The sequence below is a fragment of the Heteronotia binoei genome, chromosome 10 (assembly GCF_032191835.1).
Source record: "Heteronotia binoei isolate CCM8104 ecotype False Entrance Well chromosome 10, APGP_CSIRO_Hbin_v1, whole genome shotgun sequence".
In the NCBI taxonomy this organism is placed as follows: domain Eukaryota; kingdom Metazoa; phylum Chordata; class Lepidosauria; order Squamata; family Gekkonidae; genus Heteronotia; species Heteronotia binoei.
In genome coordinates this window covers 84,540,925-84,562,708 of record NC_083232.1, presented here as the reverse complement: position 1 = coordinate 84,562,708, position 21,784 = coordinate 84,540,925, and the positions used below count along the sequence as shown (strand labels likewise).

Here is a 21,784-nt window from a genome sequence, read left to right as displayed (position 1 = left end):
GTCCACCAAAACTTCCATGTACTTCCCTGGACTGGCCCTTTGGTGACATGGGGCTGGCAAGCGTGGTGGACCAAGGCTCACACCTTTGCCAGTGAGACAAGGGTAGGAAAGCCTCCATCTCGAGCCTGGTATTCCTTGGCGGTCTCTCATTCAAATACTTGCCAGAGTCAACCTTGCTTAGCTTCCAAGAGGTAATGAGATTGGGCGCCTGGGCTATTCAGGTCAGGATCAGGTAAGCAACCTAGAACATACTAAAAAACTTGTACTTGTAAATTGGACCCATGCCCCTCCTGGCTTATTAAGACCTGCCGGAGGGAGCTACGCTCGGGTTCACAAAACCTGTTGGTAGTCCCCGGGCCAAAGGAGGCCCGTCTAAAATCCACCAGGGATCGGGCCTTCTCAGTAACGGCACCTTATTGGTGGAACCAGCTGCCGAAGGAGGTGCGGGCCCTGCGGGACCTAGGGCAGTTCCGCAGGGCCTGTAAGACAGCCCTCTTCCGGCAGGCCTATAATACTGACTGACAAGGAAATCTTTTGGATGGAACAAAATGCATCTGTAGACCGCCGGTTTTTATCTATCTTGCTTTTATTAATTTATGGTTTTAATTTTACTTGTAAGTGTTTTAAATTGTAGTATTTGAATTATCATGTTGTAAGCCGCCCTGAGACACTTCGGTGCGAAGGGCGGGGTATAAATCCCAATATAAATAAATAAATAAATAAAAACCTTATGGCTGCACTTTGCAGAGGAACTGTGACTGTACTAGGCAAGTTATTTCCCAGAAAAGCCTTTTCCCCCCATTCATTGATTCTCACAGTGAGCGTCTTAAGAAAACTCCAGAATCAAACAGGAAGATCCCTTCTTTAAAATATTTGGTTTGTGTTTCATGAAGTATCAGTTTAACTATTATTTCAGGGGGCAAAGCATTACTGAGAACAGGAAAGCCCCACCCCCTACAGGTCAAATTGTACATCTACAAAAACCTAATGCTCTTTGAATGAGAAAAAGGTATGCACAAATGGGGCCTGTAGCATATCTTGCACACATTACTGCTGAATATTGGTGGGTCCGAATTTCTTCTGTGTGACCATCCAGGTCAACGAACTCAGGTCCAGAAGAACCTATTACTGGGTGGACCGGCTGTTTCCCTTCCTCTTCCTGAATATTTGCATAAGGGTTAACATTTAAGGTGGTAGAGAGCCTGCTGAATGGGTAAGAGGAGCTCGTCAGGACAAATGGAAATTACTCCAGTAACCTTTAATGGCATAACAAGGAAAACAGTGCAATACTGTTTGACAATGCAAAACGTTGTATTCATGTTGTCTTTTACACTATCAAATCGTATTGTACTGTTTTCCTTGTTATGCCATTAAAGGTAACTGGAACTGGAAAGTACTTTATTTATTTACTTACTCTGGATTTATATCCCGCCCTCTCTGCAAGAGGACTCAGGGCGGCTCACAATTAACTAAAAATTACACAGCTAAAATAGTTAAACTTAGAAAATATTAAAATAATTTAAAACAACATTGTGGTGCTACTCAGAATAAATTAGATTGGCAGGATCACAACCTCCTTCAGCAGGCAATTTAGTTCATATTAATTTCACAGTCACTTTTAGCTGACAGTGGTCCTTAAAGGACCTCAACTCTTAATAAAGAAATACTAGTCAGTTGCCTGCCTTGCACTGGATGGTCCAGGCTACCTTGATCTCTTCAGATCGCAGAAGTTTACCAAGGACTTTCAGGGCAGCTATACAGAAGAAGGTAATGACAAACCACCTCTGTTTGTCTCTTGCCTCGGAAAACCCTACAGGGTGGCCATAAGTCGGCTGCAACTTGATTGCACTTTCCACCAACAGTTAAGTGGCCTTAGGAACATCACTATGCTAAACCTCTGGAGCTCAAGAAACGAAGCCCTTTCTGGGCACTGCCACCAGAGTAGATCACCAACCTGCAAGACAGTGGATGCGCAAGAACTTACATAGTTTGCATGCAGCACCGTGAAGAACTCAGGATTGGTGATGAACTTGACAGCTGGAGACTGCAGCAGCAAAGTGATTTTTTGAGAGTTCACAGGCGAAACAGACACTTCTCTTCTCACTTCTGAAAGTCAAACACAGGAAAAAGAGCTTGCCCCACAAATGGCACCATTACAATCCCCACCTCTTTTGGTACCCCCATTCCACCGCTTGATTTTTTTTCTACCTTCTAATTGCTGCATAAACCCTTTTAGCCCTTGCCACAATCTTTTCCAACAAGCCTTGCTTTAAAAAAAAAATTAACAAGGTGTGAGTATTGGCAGGTACACTAAGAAAATGAAAGCAGGGCTGGTCTCTTGGAACATGTGGTCCCAAACAAAATCAGAAAATGATAATGAGATCTACCTGATAGCTGATTTATCGGTTAACTGATCAGTAACATGCTTCAATTAAATAACAGTCTATAGATAATGTGTGTGCATTCCTAAGACTTGTTATCTTTTAGTAACCTGTCAGTCATATTTTAGCTTTCAATGGTGCAATATTCTGTTCATGTGTATAATGGGACAGCCTTTTAAAGACAAAACAAAACAAAATTCTGGCTACACATGCAACCGAGCACTGGAGAAGGAAAGTGCACGAGTGTCAAAAAGCCAGATACCTAAAGCTGAACTTGGCATCAGTGTTCGGATAAAAAAAAAAAGAAGAAAGAAATCTGCCTGAAGGGAACCAGATACAGAAAGGAGATGTTTTTACAAAATCCAAAACTAAAGAAAAAATGAGCAGGAAATAAAACACCCAAAAATGGAGAAGCAATGTTTTTGTAAGTGCTTGTAAGAAGATAGTGATAGCAACTCAAACAAAATCACCTGTGTTGTTAAACTGCAGAGTCAAGCTAGCTGATGGAGAACAGAAGCATGCCAGATGGGCTTTTCACTCTCAGCCCAGTCCTCCAATTCCCTTGGCCAGTGAAGGGGCCTGGAGTGGAAAAATATGTCCTTACACTTTTTTTTGTCCTGAAAATGACCTGGCAGAAACTGCTAGGGGACTGGTTCCCCCACACATGGTGTTGTTGCTGACCTTCCCATGTATGAGCGAATATCTTTGAGCTTATTCCTGTCCATGTTCAAGTGGAGGAACAGACATATGAATTACAAATACATGCTTACATATTAAAGCTCCAATTGCGACACCTGTTCTAAGAAGCATCCTGACTGCCAGAACTCTGTTTAATTGCCTACACTAGGGTTTCCCAAACTTTTCTTTCCTGTGGCCCGGTTATTTTTACACTTTTCCTTTATGGCCCACTAAAATTCGGGGGTGGAGCCAGGAGACTTTAGGAGTGGAGCTGGGAGACAGGAATTATATAATTTCCTGTGGTGTCACTTCCGGGTCAAGGGCCAAGTGATGTCACTTTGAACCAAAACTCCACCTTTTCCTGTGATGTCACTTCCCCAAACCTGCCTCTTCTTAAGACCTTTCCTTCAGCTGCTACTGCTGGAACCCTGCCTCAAGCTACAACCAATCTTTCTTGGTTTCAAGAAAATCTTTTGACAGCTATTTTTCATACTTTTCCCTGCTGAAACACTGGGAAATTGCTGTGACAAGTAGCAGAGAATTTTACTGCAATTAATGAATGAATTTCAAGTTATATGAAGTTCATACAAGCTTTTATGCAGTTATCTGCAAAAGAATATTTATGAAGGGCTTGCAGCTTTTTACTGGCTGTGTTTCCCATGCCTTTAAAAGCAACTTGTTGTGCAGATATTTAGCTAGTGAACTTCTTTCATCCTTTTTAATATCTACAGGAGAAGTTTAATTTTGGTGTCAGACAGCTGTTAAAAGCAGGACCAGTAAAATGGCATCAAGTTCATAGTACCATCACTTCCAGTGCTGTTGAGATATACAGCAGTAATCTCCAATAATCTCTTTCTGCCCCACACTTTCCACTCTCACTCACTCACACAGAAATCTCATAGAAAGGCCAGCTGGCTGCAACTGGGGGTGCTAACTTTTCATTGGCAGAGCTCCTATGTCTGCAACAACAGTATGATGAACAGAAAAGTTTCATCCAGTAAAAATGGAAGGAAAGAATGAAATGGAAGGAAAGGAAAGGAAAGGAAAAGAAAGACATAGAAAGAAAGAACTTAAGTGAAGACATGTTGGATCTGGCCAGTAGACCATCCAGTCCAAAATTCTCTCACACAATGCCCAAAAAGCACCAGAATGTCTACCAGTGGGGCCAGGGCACTAGAAGCCCTCCCACTGTTGCTTCCCCCACCCTGGCACCAAGAATACAGGCAGAGCATCATTTGCAGGAAAAGAAAGAAAGAAGGGGGGACAAAAAAAAGCCTTACTCACCATCAGATGACCCCAGTCAGCAACAATTCTGCCCAGGGGTCGTTTGGTAAAAAAAAAAAAAAATAGAATGCCCATTCCCCGCCCCTCCTGGCTGAAAAAAATATCCTCGCCTTCTTTGCCACCTAGGCCTCCTGGGGAAATCTCCCCAAAAGAACATACTGCAAGGCACAATAAAGCTCATACCTTGAAGAACACTTCATGGGTCTAAAGTGCCAGTGGGCTCCAGCTTTTCTCCTGAACACTGGGAGGGGAGAGAACAAAGGAGAGGCAGTCCAGCTCCTCTCTGCACAACACAGAGACAGAGGAAGGAAGCCAAATGGGGCTCAGGCTTTGCAGCCTGTGTCAGTCTTTAAGGCTAGCTTTTCTCTGCACAACACAGAAATGGGGGAAGGAAGCAAGCCAAACAGAGTTCAGGCTTTGCTGGGGGCGGGGCTAGCTTTGGCTTTTCTTGTGACCCGGTATTGAGGCTTCCATGGCCCGGTACTGGGTCGTGACCCTGCAAATGGGAAACACCGGCCTACACCATATTCTTCCAGGCTGTGTCAACAGTTCTTCCACAAGATGGTGGACAGGCATAAGAACATCCACCTTTGACAGACTACCTTGCCCGCTTCGTTAGTTCTGCCATAAAAACACCAAAACTTGAGTCTACTGCACTAAGAGCAGAATGCCATCTGGAACACCTGTGAACCATGTAAAAAATGGCTTACCTGAATTTGGCTGGGAAGGATCTGCCTCAGAATCACTGCCTCCAGTGGGAGGGAGTCTTTCCACCCTGTTACTGACCACAATATCCTCCTCTGTCCTCTCTGTAGCGATAGTTCGCTGTATATTTTGATACCTTGATTTTGAAAAAGGAGAGGAAGAAACATAGATCAGTCTGTGGCACATGGGTAGATCTCCAAAGTATTTTTGTTGCTCTGCATTTCAGATTCCAGAATGACATACAATTTCATTTATTTACTTAACCATACTTACTGAAACGATATTGCCTTATCAGCCAACTGGTCACAAGCAGCATCACACTGAAACAACCCTAAATTATCCCCTTTTACGGTTAATTACTGCCAATAAAAGTTTGCTGCTAATAACATGATCCCATTATCTGTATCTAACACTAGATTAGACTCTGCAAAGGAAGATAAAATGTATAAGGTAAAAAAAAAAATCATAAGATAAAGATTTCTTCCTCAAATCCGCCCCAAAATCAGCACAGCGGCAAAATATGTTCTGAAGTCTCAATATGACCATTCTGACACTCACATCTTCTATCCAAATAAGAAATATCTGCACAACACAACAGTCCTCAGTAACCACTGATGGAAAGGTGTTTAGCCTAGCCAGCATAAATGCCCTATTATACTGTGGCACCATACTTAACCACACAGTATGCAATAGCTGAAATATTTCAACATCACTTTAAAGAATGTAGATCTCCCCTTTTATTTTTAAACGTGAAAAATTGCTTTCATTTTTGAGAGCCAGCTCGGTGTAGTGGTTAAGCGTGTGGACTGGGAGAACAGGGTTTGATTCCCTGCTCCTCTACTTGCAGCTGATGGAATGGCCTTGGGTCAGCCACGGCTCTTATAGGAGTTGTCCTTGAAAGGGCAGCTTCTGTGAGAGCTCTTTCAGCCCCACCCACTTCACAGGCTGTCTGTTGTAGGGGAAGAAGATAAAGGAGATTATAAACTGCTCTGATACTCTGATTCAGAAAGGCGGGGTATAAAACTGTGGTCTTCATTCGGAGTAAATCCCATTTGGAATCCTGGGACGGGGGCGGGGGTTGTGGCTATTCACAGCCCCCATTTTTTACCTCTTTGCTTGAGCTTTGCCACACTTTGAGCTTTACTCTCTTCTCAAGTGATCCTAGCCAGAGAGGGAATTGTCATAATGACAGTATACAACCAATCAGATCTGGCTACATATAGAATAAACCTTTTAATATTAAAATACATGCTTTCTGAGCCACTCACATGGCTGACCTCAGCCAACCAGATCACGTATTATCTTCACATTAACTGCTGAACACCCTACTTTGGCTTCAAAGCAATCTGTTCAAAATCTACAAAAGGAGAGAAAGTCACAAATTCAGTGACAAGCACCCTGTTTTTTTGTTTAGCCCTACTGAAAACATTCCACTCCGAGTCCTACATCATCTCATCTTACATAAGAAAGGATCCCAGAAGGGAACTCTCTGTAGTTGATCTCAAAGAATAATGAGGGTCTGACTGGAAGAGAGGGGTGTGTATTTCAAAATTCCTGAGCCAAAGAAATCCACAGAAATTTCTGGTTTGGGTCATTATTATCATTTTCTGGGACAATCACACAAATTTGGGACTCCTAGGTATTCCAGAAGACCCTTCCTAAACAATCCATGTTGTTTTTCATCTTTGGGTGCTGCAGTACAGCATGAGCTCTTTTTTCCTTTGATTCTACTGATTTCCTGGGCAATGGCATTTCTTCCTTCTAATCAGATCCTTGCAAGGGAGGAACACAGAGCACTTCCAGCCAATGATCTTCGGAGTGAAGGTACAGACAGACCTGGTTCTCTTTCCCTCCCTTCTTTATGAGGCCAGAGCACTTTTGTTCTTTGCGAGTACTGTGGCTGGGAAAACAGAGAACTGGGGGCAGCTTGTTCAGGGGCCTGTAGAATTCAAACTGTTAGTCCAATTTGCTTGAAACTTGCGAGTTCTTTAGCAGTCAGGCAGCACTCACTTTGCTGCAATGGAGTCATTTGGCCAAAAGGAAGCAATGGAGCGAGGGGGGAGAGTCCTGCAAAGGAAACCACTCTCACTTTGGGAAAGGAAACAGACCACAACAAGGAATGATGGCAAATGAACAGTTTTCAGCAGAAAGGTTAAAAAATTATCAGTCACTGTAACAGCAAGAAAATGAAATGAATGCAGACAGGGTTTTTTTTGTTTTGTTTTGTTTTGTTTTGTTAAGAAGAAGAGAAGATGTTAGATTTATACCCTGTCCTTCACTTGGAGTCTTAAGAGTGGCTTTCAGTCTCCTTTCCCTTCCCCTTCTCACAACAGACACCCTGTGAGGTAGATGGAGCTGAGAGAACTCTGGCACAAACTGCTCTTGAGAGAACAGCTCTAAAAGAACTTGTGACTGACTCATTTAAATGCCATCTTCAGCCAGAGCTCCCCTGATATGTTGTCTCTTGACCACCATTCTTGTAATTAGTAGAGAGAAGTGTTGCTGTGCAGAGAATCACCTGGTTTGAGAGTCTATACCAGGGGTGCCAAACTGTGGCTCGGGAGCCACATGTGGCTCTTCCACACATATTGTGTGGCTCTTGAAGCCCCCACTGTCCTGTTGGCCAGCTTAGAGAAGGCATTTGTCTCTTTAAATCACTTCTCCAAGCCAAGCTAGCTGGCAACTTGGAGAATGCATTTAAAGTTAAAGCTGCTTTCTTTGCACCTCTCCCTCCCTCCTTCCTCCTATTTACTTTCCTCCCTTCCTGTCTTGCGGCTCTCAAATATTTGATGGTCATGACTTGCAGCTCTCAGACATCTGACATTTATTCTGTGTGACTCTTACATTAAGCAAATTTGGCCACCCCTGGTCTATACAATTGAACTTCTTTGTCCAAGCTGCTTGAAACCTAGGGTTCTTTCAGTTAGAAGGAAGACTATGTTCTGAGCCAATTTGCTGCCAGCATCTTTATAAAGAGCTGCTCCAGACACTCATATACATTCCCCGCAGAAAATGATGGTCCCAAACTTCAGAACCCAAAAAACTGTATGAATTTGAATCCTGAACCAGCAATGTCCTACTTGAAAACAAGCATTCATGGTAAAATTTCCAACACATTCCGCCCTGGATCTGAAATTACAACATTTCCCCCCCTTTATATATACCCCTATGGGAAAGATGACTCCCAATCAAGACTGAGATGTGGAATATAAATTAAATACATATTGGAATTTTTGTTCATTTTAAATTGTGACTTAAAAACTTTTTTCTTTTTAAGAAAGGCAAGTTTAAAAAAAGAGAGTAGAACTAAAGATACCAAAGTTTTTACAGATTTACTCTTGACTGAAAAAAATAACATTTTCCTTCAGTATTATTCATTTCACCCTTAATCAAAGCTGCTTTTTAATACAATTTTCCTAACAAGTAGGTGAATAACATAATAAAATTAAGCTTAAATAAACACCCACAAGAACTGGGGATTTGTTATTTTGCCGTCAAATATGCACCCTTACAAACAAATTATTATATTAGACTTCATGACTATATTAAAATAGCTCTACTTTCCTCACTCTCTCTTTTATAAGAACCTATAAACATTTTTATTCACTTCACAGCAGGCTGACTGAACAAACTTTCCATTCCAATATGGGAAAAGTTTTATGACTCCCTGATGCAAATGCAGAACAGAAAAAGTAGTCCGTATATTCATAAGGATATATACATAAGCTTTCTATTTAATTAGATGGTAGAAAATCCCCTGCTGGCAAATGATTCCTTAGAACTGAAGTGATGGGCCAAGAGGCTGCTACTTTGTAGTCTCAATTATGTAGAATAATCTTCAGTAAATTCCTAAAAATGTCAACGTAATTGAAAAAATCTTTGAAAGCACTTATAGGGATATGTTTGAAAAGAAAGAGCCTGCCGTTTCCCAAAGAATAACTGCAATACGGGCTCTAGTTACTGCTTGTATTATAACATAGCAATATTTCAAACTTTTTACCCTCAGGAAAACTTTTTCCACTTTGGCTGCTTTGTCAAGAACCCTTCTGTGTGCCTGTCACAGAATGCCTGAGTGCTGCGGAGGATTCTGGGAAGTTTGCTGGTGGCATAAATTCAATTTATGAGAGACTCTTGGGCCTAAATACCAATATGAACAAGAATACACCCTAGAACATGTCCAGTGCTCTCCTTTAGCTCCTCCATGGAGGAGAAAGCAAATAGAGATGATAACTAAACAGACTCTCAGGGAAGCCAGTCAATCATTACTGATTCTTTTTTATTGAGAAACGTCTGCGTTTCTTGAAATACATTTTTTAAAAAGCCATCCATTACAATAATATCCAAATTCCATCAAATCAATCTATTACAATAATATTCTGGTTTCATAATATCCTATTTTGTTCACGCTCCTGTGAGGAAAAGCTTCTAGCTACCCCCAAAATGATATATTTATCTCATTTTTGGGTCAGTGTAGTCGTAAAGTATCTCATACAGTTAACCATTGTTAAGGAATCAAATGTGGCCTGCCAGCTTTTTCACTTCCCCTTTTCAGGGTGGCATTATGAACGTACGCTGAAGTGAATAGTAATTCCGAATAACTTTAAACCAGAGTTTGAAAGAAGAATATAAACCTGGAGTAATGCTATATTGTAAAAAGAACCATGGTTAATGTTTATCTTAGTGGAAACATAATACTGCACCCAAGGTCAGTCTAAAAAAGGGAAGGAAGGAGGAATTAACAACCAGGGACCTGGTGATTCCCCAGAATTACAGCTCATCTCAGAAACAGCTCATACTACAGAAACCAGTTCCCTTGGATAAAACTGAGGCTTTAGAGGGTGGACTCTATGGCACTGTAACCCACTGAGGTACCTCTCCTCCCCAGGCTCCACCCCCAAATCCCCAGGAGTTTCCCAATCTGGATCTGGTAACTCTACCCCTATCCTCATCTCTGCTGATAACCAGTGGGGACCTGGCAACCCTAGAGAGAAGGGGAACAGAACATGCAAGCCCAGTAGGCACATACCCTTCTTTTTGTAAACTAACCAGGGAAAAAAAAAACATACACACCACAACACAGTCTGATGAGGACCAGATATGCAGCACTAGGCAAGGAAAATTTAGAACAGTTATGAGGTTTTTGAAGAAGAGAAACAGAGAAAGATGGAGGAAATTGGCCTGGTCAAGTCACTGAAGGTCACAAAAATTTGGGAGGGGAGAATTTGGATACTGATTCACAAGGTAACAAGAAACAAAGGTTTTGGTTCCCTGACTAGATCGCCTTTGGGAACATCAGTGGAAAAAGAATTATATGGATTCTTTCTCAAGTTAGCATTGCCAGCATTGGGAAAGGCTAACTGGTATGGGAAGGCACCACTTTGTTCATTTAACTGGCACAAGTCCTCTTTACAGATATTCAGGGCTGCCAAGCTCTCGCCGGAGGCGGGGGTTCTCTCAGATTGGGGGCCCTCAACCCATCGGCATGGAGTGGACCACGTGGGGGGGTTCCCACCCCCAAAGAGCTCTATTGTTGCGTAACATGCCCAGTGTGATGACATCACCCAGATGTGACGTTACCACGCCGCAGCCAAGGTAGGACTTGGCAACACTACAGACATTATTAGCAATTTTCCTGACATGGTACCGTGTGATTTTTTTCTTTACCATGTTGGTATGCTATCATTAGAAGATATTATGCCATATAAATTGAAACAGAAATCAACTTTCCTACAGAAAAATATTGTGTGAAGCAGCTCATATTTTTAATGCCTTTAAAAATACATTTCTTACTCTAGTTCTGTTGAGGAAAAGTGGACCAGTAGTATAATTACACTAAAGCAGAAAGAATTCTAAGAACAGCTTTAATAATATTGCTGTTTGTAAAATGCTAATTTTAGTTTGTTTCCCAGTAGCTATAATGAAGAACTCAGACACAGAATTTCACCATGTATCCCTTTAACACTGAATCTTTTAAACAAAAGGAACTTCCAGTATAGAAAGAATATGACACTCAGCATTTCTGTTGAGAAAGCAAACATAAAGAAGTCTTAAATTTGGCTCGGCCAGAGAACAGTGTTTATAGTATCGAGGTATTCCATTTCCTACTGTGGATAAAAAGGCATTAAGTGGCAAAGAAAAATGTTTAAACCCTCTTATTGCACTTTCTGAAGCAAAAAAAGAAGAAGCTGGTATTGAGCTCTAAAAAGAAGTGTTGAAAGATCATGTTTCTTTATGTTCTGTTAAGCGTGTGCACAGACAATATAAAGTGGTGACTGAGCTGAAGACAAGAAACTGAACAATTTGGGCGCTGGGTTTTGACTGGAGTTGCCCCAAGACAAGTAGCTCCACACGTTAATTTTAAAGTTTATATTTATTGTATTGTATGGGTATAAATGTTGTTAGCCGCCCTGAGACTGCCCTGGCGGGGAGGGCGGGATATAAATAAAATTTTATTATTATTATTACATCAGAATCTAGGATGTTTTGGATCAGTCTACCTCAGCAGCAAAGATCCATTCTATTCCACAGACAGTGGGGGACTACAACTGCCTTTACAGCATCCTCTGAAAGACCACCATTGACCTGGTTGGACCAAGAGAGGCAAGATTCATACACTACTGATACAACAGGGCTGCTTTTTCCTGGAAGTTGGATCACATGCTATCATATGGGATGGAAAGATCATTTATATTTATATACCTCTTACAGGTATATCTTTTGTCAATATCTAACCTCAGCAGCAAAGATCCATTCTATGCCACAGACAGAGGGGGACTAGAGGCTAGAGGCATTTCTAAGAGGGGAAGAAAGTTGGTAACGTCTTTTGCCCTATGAATAAGATCAGGCCAGGAAGCGAGAACATTATATTGTGCATAATTTTCTCTGTTTATTTTTGTATTGATTTGCTAAAATGCTTTGCGTTCTCAGGTGGGTAGGAAAGCAGGGAATGCAATAAATTCACTGGGGAAAATCCACACCAGTCCTGTTGGCCCTTAGACAATGTGCATTCAGTTGGCCATGGCGTAAAATGGGATGCTGGATAAGAATGATCACTGGATTGATCCAGCAGGATGTCTGTTATGATTACTTCCTCTGTGAATGTCTCAGATCACCTGTTTTGGCAGTGTTGCAGGTAATGGCCAAACATCAGACTCACTGACTAAATCCCCGCATTTCCAAGCAAAGTTCACTCAAGATCCAATGGTGTACATGGCCTTTTAAAGCAATACTTAACTATACTGAGCTGCAGCTGAAAATGGCAAAGAATGAGGTAACCAGTATTTATTTTGGGCCTGTAATATAGAAACTTTAGTAAAAAGTTTTGTCCTCATCCCCCAATGAGGACAAAAGAACACGCTGTAAGGAATAAAGGGGCTATAAATTCTTGGATGTAGTGTATGCTAACTCTCCCCCTTCCCCCTAACATGTAAGACCAATTAGCCAGTACTCTAATAGCATCATGTTGTATTTTTCATTGCCCCTGTCATGAAATGTGGGGCACTGTTAAGGACACCAGGGAAGCCCCATATATTGTTGCTCCCTTCTAATACTTTCTCTGGCTCCTAATTCTCACAAACAATGTATGTTATGGTAACTCCATATCTGAACTGTACTCTGTCAGATTATAGGGGATGGGGAGTGGGCTGGCTGAATTTTCTTTTAAAAAATTCCTTGAAAACTTACTATATCAGGAAGGAGGGTGCTCTCCTAGCCTTTTATCTGATGAACTAGTTTTCTGTTTCTTTGTGGAAAAATTAAACATGGGTCTGGTAACACCTTAAAGACTTAACAACTAAATGAGAATAAGTTTTCATGAATCAGAATTTACCGCCTGTGATGATCTGAGCTCTAACTCACAACGGCATGTACACTTTGTTTGTCTTTAGAGTGCTACTGGACTCCTGTTTAATTTTGTTACCACAGTCTAACACAGCTATCACTGGAATTGTTTTTCTGAGGGAGACGAGGGGCCCCACCTTGATCAGAGGGCACACCCACAATTCACCACTTTATCCATACTTATTGGAACTAGGTTTGTGTCTAGTGCACACTTTGGCAACGTCTTATGGGCCTCTTTGGTGTCATGATTTCTTAAGCACAACAGGCATTTTCAGAAGAGGAGTTAAGAGTCCTTAGAGGCCTACTTCAATTACTGCTGGCTATCTTCTGAGAGCTGATTGATTTGAAACATCCACCTCAATGCACGGAACTTCCATCCTGTTTTGCTGTCTTGAGAGGCGAAAGCTTTGCACCGGCTCTCCAGTTTTCTACCCACTTGGCACTTGGAAGACAACCATTTGACATTTTTAGAGAACTAGGGAAAAAACCCAACTGGTCTGCACACTCCTTTAAGCTGTATAATTAGAGGACAGAAACTCCAGACCTAGCTGTTTCAATGGAAAGTGGTTTCATTATAGTTAGCAGGAGGAAGAGAAAAACAAAAACATTTCCTGAGGTAGAGGTGCAAAACTGATTTTGCTGTGGTATAATGTCAAGTGAAATCTAAATTATATGACAAAAAAACCAGAAAGAAAAGAAGCACACACATTTAGTTGCTTCTTTCTGCTTGGCTTGATTGGCAGTGAGCTCAAAAAAGAAATTTGGAACACATTTGGGTGTACCGAACCAAAAAAGACAAACTCATTTCTGCAATAACACTGACATGAACATTTTCCAGTTGGGAAGAAAAAGACTGCATTTCAGATGGATTTGAGAGATGTCTTGATGCATCTGTTCACAAGGATGAAGAGCTTCAAAGTGTATCTTCAGCAGCACTTAGTAATGGTTGAATTAAATAAACCCAACCTTATGCATAAAAGGATGCCTGCAAATGTATCCCTGGGTAGATCCATCAACATGTATGAAGACAGAACTAAATTCTTCAAGAAACACTGGGCTCCAGCTAAAAATACTGTTGCTTCCCTTTTGACAACATGAAGTAACATATATCTTAATGCCAAAGTACAAACACCAGATTTAGGACTGGGAATGCCAAGAATTTTGCCACATAGATCTACGTTTCCTGGATCCATAGTTGCGATCCAAACCTCAGCTTTGTTCCATTGGGCAGCAATTACCATTGGGCAGCCCACCAGAGCTCTATCCCATCAGAATGCTCAAACTCGTTTGCAGCCATGTGTTAGGTATGCTAACTCTTAGTTGCTTGAACATGCGAAAGCAGCCAATCAGAGCAGTCCTTGCTCATGACACAATGGTTGCCAAGTAGAAACTCGAGAGTGCAAGAAATGACTTTCCCCAAAACAGTATGTCCTTTATTACAGGGTTCTCACAGCAGTTTTTTTTAAACCAGTACTTAATTTTTTATTTATTTATTTTTGCAGGGGGGCTGCTTTTACTGCGCTGCACAAGTTTATTATATATATATGTGTGTGTGTGTGTATATTAAGACACAAAAATTAAAAGAGGACTACAACTCTCATGATGCTTTGGCAAATTGTGTATGTGTGAATCCCTGCCCAATGGATCAATAGCCATTACCATCACTAAGGAATACAGAAAGGGAGAGCAGATGGTAGGATTTTTTAAAAACACATAGTGTTGATCTGCCAGCAGTCTACATGCTGGATGTTTGATTTGACCTTATATGTTTTGGCTACAGAGCAAAGTGGTATGCAGCACTGACCGAGTGACTGAGGTGAATTCTATCTGGCCGTGTCACAACATGCGTATGCAAAAGCTGCTTGTGAAGCACTGTGCTGTGTAACAAGGAATACGGCAACCATTAGATAAGCTGTGAAAAGGTTTGAGTGTAGTCACCCTGAGCCTGCTTTGGTGGGATGAAAATTGCACAAATAAATAAATAGTATCAAAAAATCGACTGCCTGATCACACCCAGCGATCAGAACAATATAAATGGGCTGATGTTTAAGTATCCCTATCCTTGACTAGGATTCTTTATGCAAGCTATGGAATACCCTAACACTTGATATTTTGTTAACGTTTCATAGAATTTGGCTCTTAATGTTATTATGTAGTATGCTTCTCTGCTCCCGCAAGTGGCAGACATCACTATCCTCTCCTGTCAAACAGATTTGCAAGGTTTTGTAGTGGTTTTTTTTTTTTTAAACAAACAGCAAAATCTGTGAGATCAGAGATGACGGTCGGGACAAAATAAGTTAGTGCACACATCACAGAAAACAATGCCTCTATTACAGGGGTGGCCAACGGTAGCTCTCCAGATGTTTTTTGCCTACAACTCCCATCAGCCCCAGCCAGCATGGCCAATGGCTGGGGCTGATGGGAGTTGTAGGCAAAAAACATCTGGAGAGCTACCGTTGGCCACCCCTGGTATATTATAACATTTTCACATGAACACGTGAAGCTGGCTTATACTTCACCAGAACATTGATCTATCAAGATCCGTATTGTCTACTCTGACTGGTAGTGGCTCTCTGGGATTTCCAGGAGAGGTCTTTCACATCATCTACTGCCTGGTCCTTTTTAACTGGAGATGCTGGGGACTAAAACTGGGACCTTCACCATGCAAAACAAATGCTCTACAACTGACACATCCGCTCTCAAATTCTTCGTTGTCTTTCCTCAGCCTTGGCGAAGAGAGCAGAATGTGACTGGTTTATTTACATATGGGAATATCCGTAGATCAATTTACGTTTTTTGTCAGGACTCTATGAGCCAGAGGCATGCATACAGACTGCAAGTTTTCTTGCTAGGGCTGCTAAAAGAACCAGGTCTAGCATCACTTACCGTCGATTCAATTGCTCCATTTGTTGGATTGAGCCCGATCTGCGTATTCCATCAGGAGTAGCAGCCGCAGTTGGACGCTGCCAAGTGGTGGTTCGATTCACATGATCGACATAGAATACCCGTCCGTGGCTGTCTATGCGAGCTTCCCAATCTTGCATGAAACATTTTTTTAAAAAAATTAGAAAAGACAGAAAATGAAGTCATTTGTCTCAGGATACCCAGATGTCCAGACGACTTGGGGAAACAAATTTGCACTGCTCTTTTTAAAATACATAGCTAATATCAAACATCGAGATCCTACCTAATGGCATTCTTAAGTGAAAGACACGATTTCAAAATGGATGGATAACTTCATTCAACTCACTATTTGGGCAGATCAGGATAGGAAAAACAGAGAGAGGAAAGAAACTTAATCCAAAAACTGGAATAAGGAACCTACAAGGTAAATATACAATTTAAGGGCCAAAAATTAATTAAGCAAATGATACATAATTCAATCATAAACAAAAATACATGCATTTATTATAGAAAGCTAAAAACATCATTAGCCTAAAATGGTCTCCTTCAGAGGTCAAACACATTCAGGCTCATGATACAAAATGCAAATAAATCAATAAATCAATGCTGGACTGAAAAGAAAGTAGTTTAATGGAGTGACAGAGGCTTAAAGATGTAATTGCGGCCTCTTAAAATGCAGCCTTTTGTCCTAGACAAGGGCATACGTGTTGCATCATGTGTTTTATTGTATGCCAAAATGGTCCAGAATTGATCAAAGTCAATGTCAGATCGGAGCCAGTGCCAAGACTTTAGCATAAGACCATGCTATAATTCCTGTTCGGCACTTTATAGTATTAATCCAGAAGCTTGGGGGACCTCCGCCCAAACGGCTAGGACAGTTGCACTGAGTATACTTTATATTGTATTGTATTGTGTGGTTCTGACATCACTGTCACCTACAACACTGACAAACAGAGGCCAATTAAAGGCTAAAATCCCAGTATGACGTGATGAGCCCTCAGGTGACGGTGGGTGGATGGTCAAATTAGATGTCATTTTTTGTAACTGTAACTCCCAAGTTTCCTAATGTCCTAAGCCGTAAGCAGATAGGAATGGGAAAGACATGAGAACTCCTGCATGCCCAGAGAGCACCCGAGTCAGGATGATGAGGATTAAGAAGAAACTGCATTTTATTTCAAATGTTGCCTTATTTATAATGAGTTTCATGATGCATGGTAATACGTCCTAAATTTTTTATAGATATGTTCTTCAGAGGACTGAGAGCATGCATAGCAATGGTAGTGGAAAATGCCATCGAGTCACGTCCTATTTATGGCGATCACACAGGGTTTCCAGGGCAAGAGACAAACAGAGGTGATTCGCCATTGTCCTTGGTGGTCTCCTGCCCAAGCACTAACCACAACTGACCCTGTTTAGCTTCCAAGAGCTGATGAGACCAGGCTAGCCTGGGCCATCCAGGTCAGGGTAAACATAGAAATAACATAGCTAAGGTAAAAAAGACACATGGTTGGCGATTGGAAGGAAGAAAGAAACCACAAGGTGGAATGGTTACTGTCTCAAACCAATAACCTCAAGTCGCTTTTTAAAAAGCCAACAAAACTGGTAGTTGGCTGAATAAATACATTGATGGATTGAACAAAACATGCAAAGTTTTAAAGACAGATTCCCACCATACCTTACTGAGGCTATAAAGCAAGGAATTTTGAATTGTTACAGCCAGCCAGCCTGTAACAATGTGTAATTATCCAATGAGTCATGCAGAAAGTCTTTGTAGACCACAGCGCAGTGGCAAATGCCAGCTGGAGAACCCAGAGCTAGAAACGGCTCAGTTTCCTTGGAAAAACAACTTATTGGCATGACAAGCAGTGGGGCAGGGTTGTAAACACACTCCAGACTTTCTGATACACATCCCCAAGTATTTAAGACGCGCTCAATATGCTTCAAGGTTGTGTATGATACCACAGACGGAGAACTTATGGATCCATGGATATACTGGCAACAAAAACAGTCTTTGGGTTAGTGTCATTTCATGCGACCTTGTTTCCCTCTCCACGCTAAGAGTAGTAATCAGTGAAAAACCTGAAACTGGGAATACTGGCCTTCAAGTAGATCAATGTATGCTAGGCAGTATTCAAATGATGAGGCAAAAGGAGAGAGTGTACTGACCTACAGCTGATCGCCTGCCCTTTTGCTTAAAAATAACATTCCATTGATACTCATGGATCTTATTCCCTAATACGTGTATTCAGGACTGCCACTTAAGGCACACTGAAACATCGGGCCGGATCCAAAACATAGGGTTGGATCCAATACTCCCTCTAAGCAGCGGAGTCTTGCGAGCAAAAATTCTACTTTGTGAGCGACTGGCATTGAAGTTGTGAGCGACTGCATGAATTAGTTTCCTCTGTGGCCGTTTTTCCTGAGCGAAGACAAAAACGTGTGAGCCAAAGGCTAAAAAATGGTGAGCTAGCTCACACTAACTCAGCGTAGAGGGAACGCTTGTTGGATCCAGATGAAATAAAACACAGGGTTAGAGCCAGACTACGTTTTCATCAGTGGAATGGAGCTTACCTGACACCCCTCTCCCACTGCAGCCCACTGATCTCCATGGCATTCTGCTCTTGGGAGGTAGGGGACCCAGAGGAAAGACACTGTTGGGGAAAGGACTGCAGCAAGAATGGGGAATCCGTGGAAATTCCTATAGTGGAAAATGTAGCTCAAATCTGATTCTCATAGCTAATTGTGACAAACTTGTCCATTTGATTGAGTAGAGCTTAGTCATGACTAACCATAGCTGGATTGGGTCTAGTGGTGTGTTAAACATATGTCAGGCATAAGTCCCCACATAACTACTGGGATTGTGTTTTCTTCTCAACTGCTCTATATATTCCAGAACTTTCAGGAGGATTTTGCCTCATACTAACCCTCATTACTAGGCCTTAACTGAGCAAAATAATCAAGACGTAGCTCTTTCTCCATCAAGTCAAGCACACAATAATCCTTGTCTGGATCTTCTGATTTAGAAAAGATTCTTTCTGCTCAAAGTGATTTACTGTTTGGAAGCGATGCAGGAATTGGCGAAATCGTATTGCAAAAGCTGGGGGGGAAATCTTTCGGGTGGACTGCTGCTTGTACTGTGGAGAATTACTGTTCCTACATGGCTTTCAAATCAAGCAGAGAATTAAATCATTCCATTTCCGCAGCAAATATTCAATTGGCGCTGCGTGCGAAAGGCAGACACAGTCAGGGATGCAGAATACACAGTTGCTGGAAGAACGGTGCTGTGAGCGGGAGCTGCAGAGGAGAACTCTGGAAGCTGTTTGTTCTCCGATTGATAAATACCAGCACTTGGGGGATTGTATTAATTAAATCCTGCAATGAACACTTTCGCTAGATCCACTGGTAATATACTTGGATGAAAAAGAGGAAGGCTACATCCAAGTGCCCTCAGGACCGAACATCACCATAGAATCCCTAGAAATCATCCCAGATTTAATTATCAGGCCCAAATACATTCTACATTCATCCTAAATAATTTAACAGTGGCATAGCAGGCGCTAATCTGAAATCTAATTTGCCCTCATTTGCAAACTGGCTGGAAAAGATTGCAGGAGAGGGGAATATTTGTCTGTTTTGCAATCCGCCCCCCAATTTCTGCATTCTTCCTTAACCTATAACAGACTTCTAATAAGACTTCTGGCCTCTAGGCAGTCGATGCCTTCCTTTGGCCTTTATTGCATCCACAAGGTGACAATCAACTCTGCTGATGAGGTTAGGGAATACTGGCAGCTCAGTGGACTGATGAATTATTTACTAAGGTCACTGGGAAGCAAGCAGACACACTCCTCGCACCCTCCATAATGCAAACATTTGAGCTTTGTTTTCAAACCTTGCTTTGTTTTTAAGACACGGGATGTTGCAATTCTGCAACAATAACTTGGGTCTTGAAAAGCAATAGGAGTGTTAACATGTTATAGGTCAGATTCCACCCTCTACTGGAAAACTGCTGTTATTACAAGCAATTATGTGCTCCTCTAGGAATAAAGGTAAAGGTAGTCCCTTGTGTAAGCACCGGTCGTTTCCGACTTTGGGGTGACGTCACATCATGACATTTTCACGACAGACTTTTTACGGGGTGGTTTGCCATTGTCTTCCCCAGACCTCTAGGAAAAGACATATCCAAAAGGATGAGAAATGCAGGTATGCATTGTCCTGAAGAATCCATGTATACGAAACACATTTGCAACTCCAGGAGCCTGGCCTGCATGGCGATTTGCTCCTGGGTGCCATGCGCTGTCTGAGGATCATACCAGCAAGCCTCTGTTGTTAATTTTTGACATCAAGTCACAGCTGACTTCTGGTGACCCCGTAGGGTTTTCAAGGCAAGAGACATTCAGAGGTGGTTTGTCATTGGCTGCCTCCACATCCTGACCCTGGTATTCCTTGGAGGTCTCCCATCCAAATACTAACCAGGGTTGACCTTGCTTCTCTTCCAAGATCTGAGGAGATCGGGCTAGCTTGGGTCTCTAGTAGGTAAGAAATCTAGACTTTGTTTCAACAGGGTAGAATTCTTTCTCTCCAGATTATGGTCAGTTCCTCCCTCTGCACTTTTGAAAAATACCGCTGAAGGGGTCATTAATACACCAAGGAACCAGAACACTCCCCTGAGACCTCACTGAAGTGGCAGCTCCCATTCAGTGCAGTGGTGTATGTGAACGAGAACTTTCCTGTGTATTGTGCCCCCAAGGAGGCTTCCAGAAGGTGCACCAGTGAGGTAAAGATAGATGAGAAATCTAAGAGACATTACAAAGGTTATTTAACTTACTTATTTCAAAGTGCCCCATTTTTTACACTTATTTAGTTATTCTTCCCAAACCCTTTTTTAAACAACCACCAAACTGCTCTGAGCACTAAGGCAGCGTTCCCCCCGCCCCCCCAACCCGATCACAGGCATTAACTAATCAGTACTGCTCACAATCTGAAGTCAGTCTGGAAGAGGAACAAGCCTAATTGTTCTGAAGGTGGTGGTGGGGTTCCCAAGCTGGCCCCACTGCTCAACAAATATTGTTTGTCTTCCTGCTTAATTCTTCCGGTTGCCTCTTTTCCCTTCCCCTATGTTCTGCCTTTCAGCTTAATACAATCCTATTGCATTTGTTTTTATCTGCAGTGCTTGCAAGGGTGGATCAGGGCTCTGTGAAAATAACATTATTATTTTCCAACCACTAGTTTCTCCAACCACTAGTTTCTTCTTCCACCTTTTTGCAAGGTTGTGTCAGTTAGGAGCAACAGCTTCCATTCGATTCAGTAATTTGTACAGGAAAACTAGCTGGTGGGAAGCTCACTGTCAGATGGGATATATGAAGACACGGCACAGTTTTCCTTTGGGAATAACTTAAGAATAGCTTAACAAGGTACATAGCGTATATCTTCAGTGTCACTAAGTAATATATTATTTATTTCAGTGCATACACACCAAGAGTTTACCCTGCAGGGAGCCGTGATTCACCCTGGTCTCCTGTCATATGTACACTCACCGAAGCAAGTCTGTATTACCTTTCTGAGTCCTGGAGCACATCACATGCAATATGCTGTGTATTCCATGTATATCTGTAATGTTTGGAGCAACCTTTGCTTCACTGAACAGAGTACTATAGGCTCTTATCTGGCAATCAGTTTGCACTCGTTGCTCCAACACAGCTGTCATACGCTTCTGTGAATGTGATTGCTTTTCAGAGCAAAGATCTCCTCTGCCATATAGTGCTTAAGCGAACCACAGCAAAGTGTTGTGTCAAAATCATTTGCATGAGCTGCGGACTCCTGTGGCTGGATCCAGGCATCTAGCTATGCTGCTATGGAGGCTAGATTGAAGAGACCTAGCCACTACAGCGGAAGGTCAAAGAGCAATGCTGCAGCTATCTAACACACATCTCAAGCCACTGTTGCTGGAAATGGGGCCCAAATGTCATACTCCTTGAACAACTGTGGTAATTTGT

The 21,784-nt window shown here is 41.9% G+C and overlaps 1 protein-coding gene across 9 annotated transcripts in view; it reads right to left on the bottom strand.

The window, feature by feature from the left end:
* The window catches only part of HECW1 (HECT, C2 and WW domain containing E3 ubiquitin protein ligase 1), a 321,722-nt gene that overhangs the window by 70,831 nt on the left and 229,107 nt on the right, over positions 1 to 21,784 (bottom strand). For all 9 annotated transcript variants that reach the window (XM_060247682.1, XM_060247678.1, XM_060247681.1 and 6 more), the window contains 3 exons: positions 15,774 to 15,924; positions 5,054 to 5,184; positions 1,985 to 2,106 (listed from right to left, as the gene is read on the bottom strand). In XM_060247682.1, the coding sequence (XP_060103665.1) occupies positions 1,985 to 2,106; positions 5,054 to 5,184; positions 15,774 to 15,924 (404 nt within the window). The remainder of the gene's footprint in view (positions 1 to 1,984; positions 2,107 to 5,053; positions 5,185 to 15,773; positions 15,925 to 21,784) is intronic.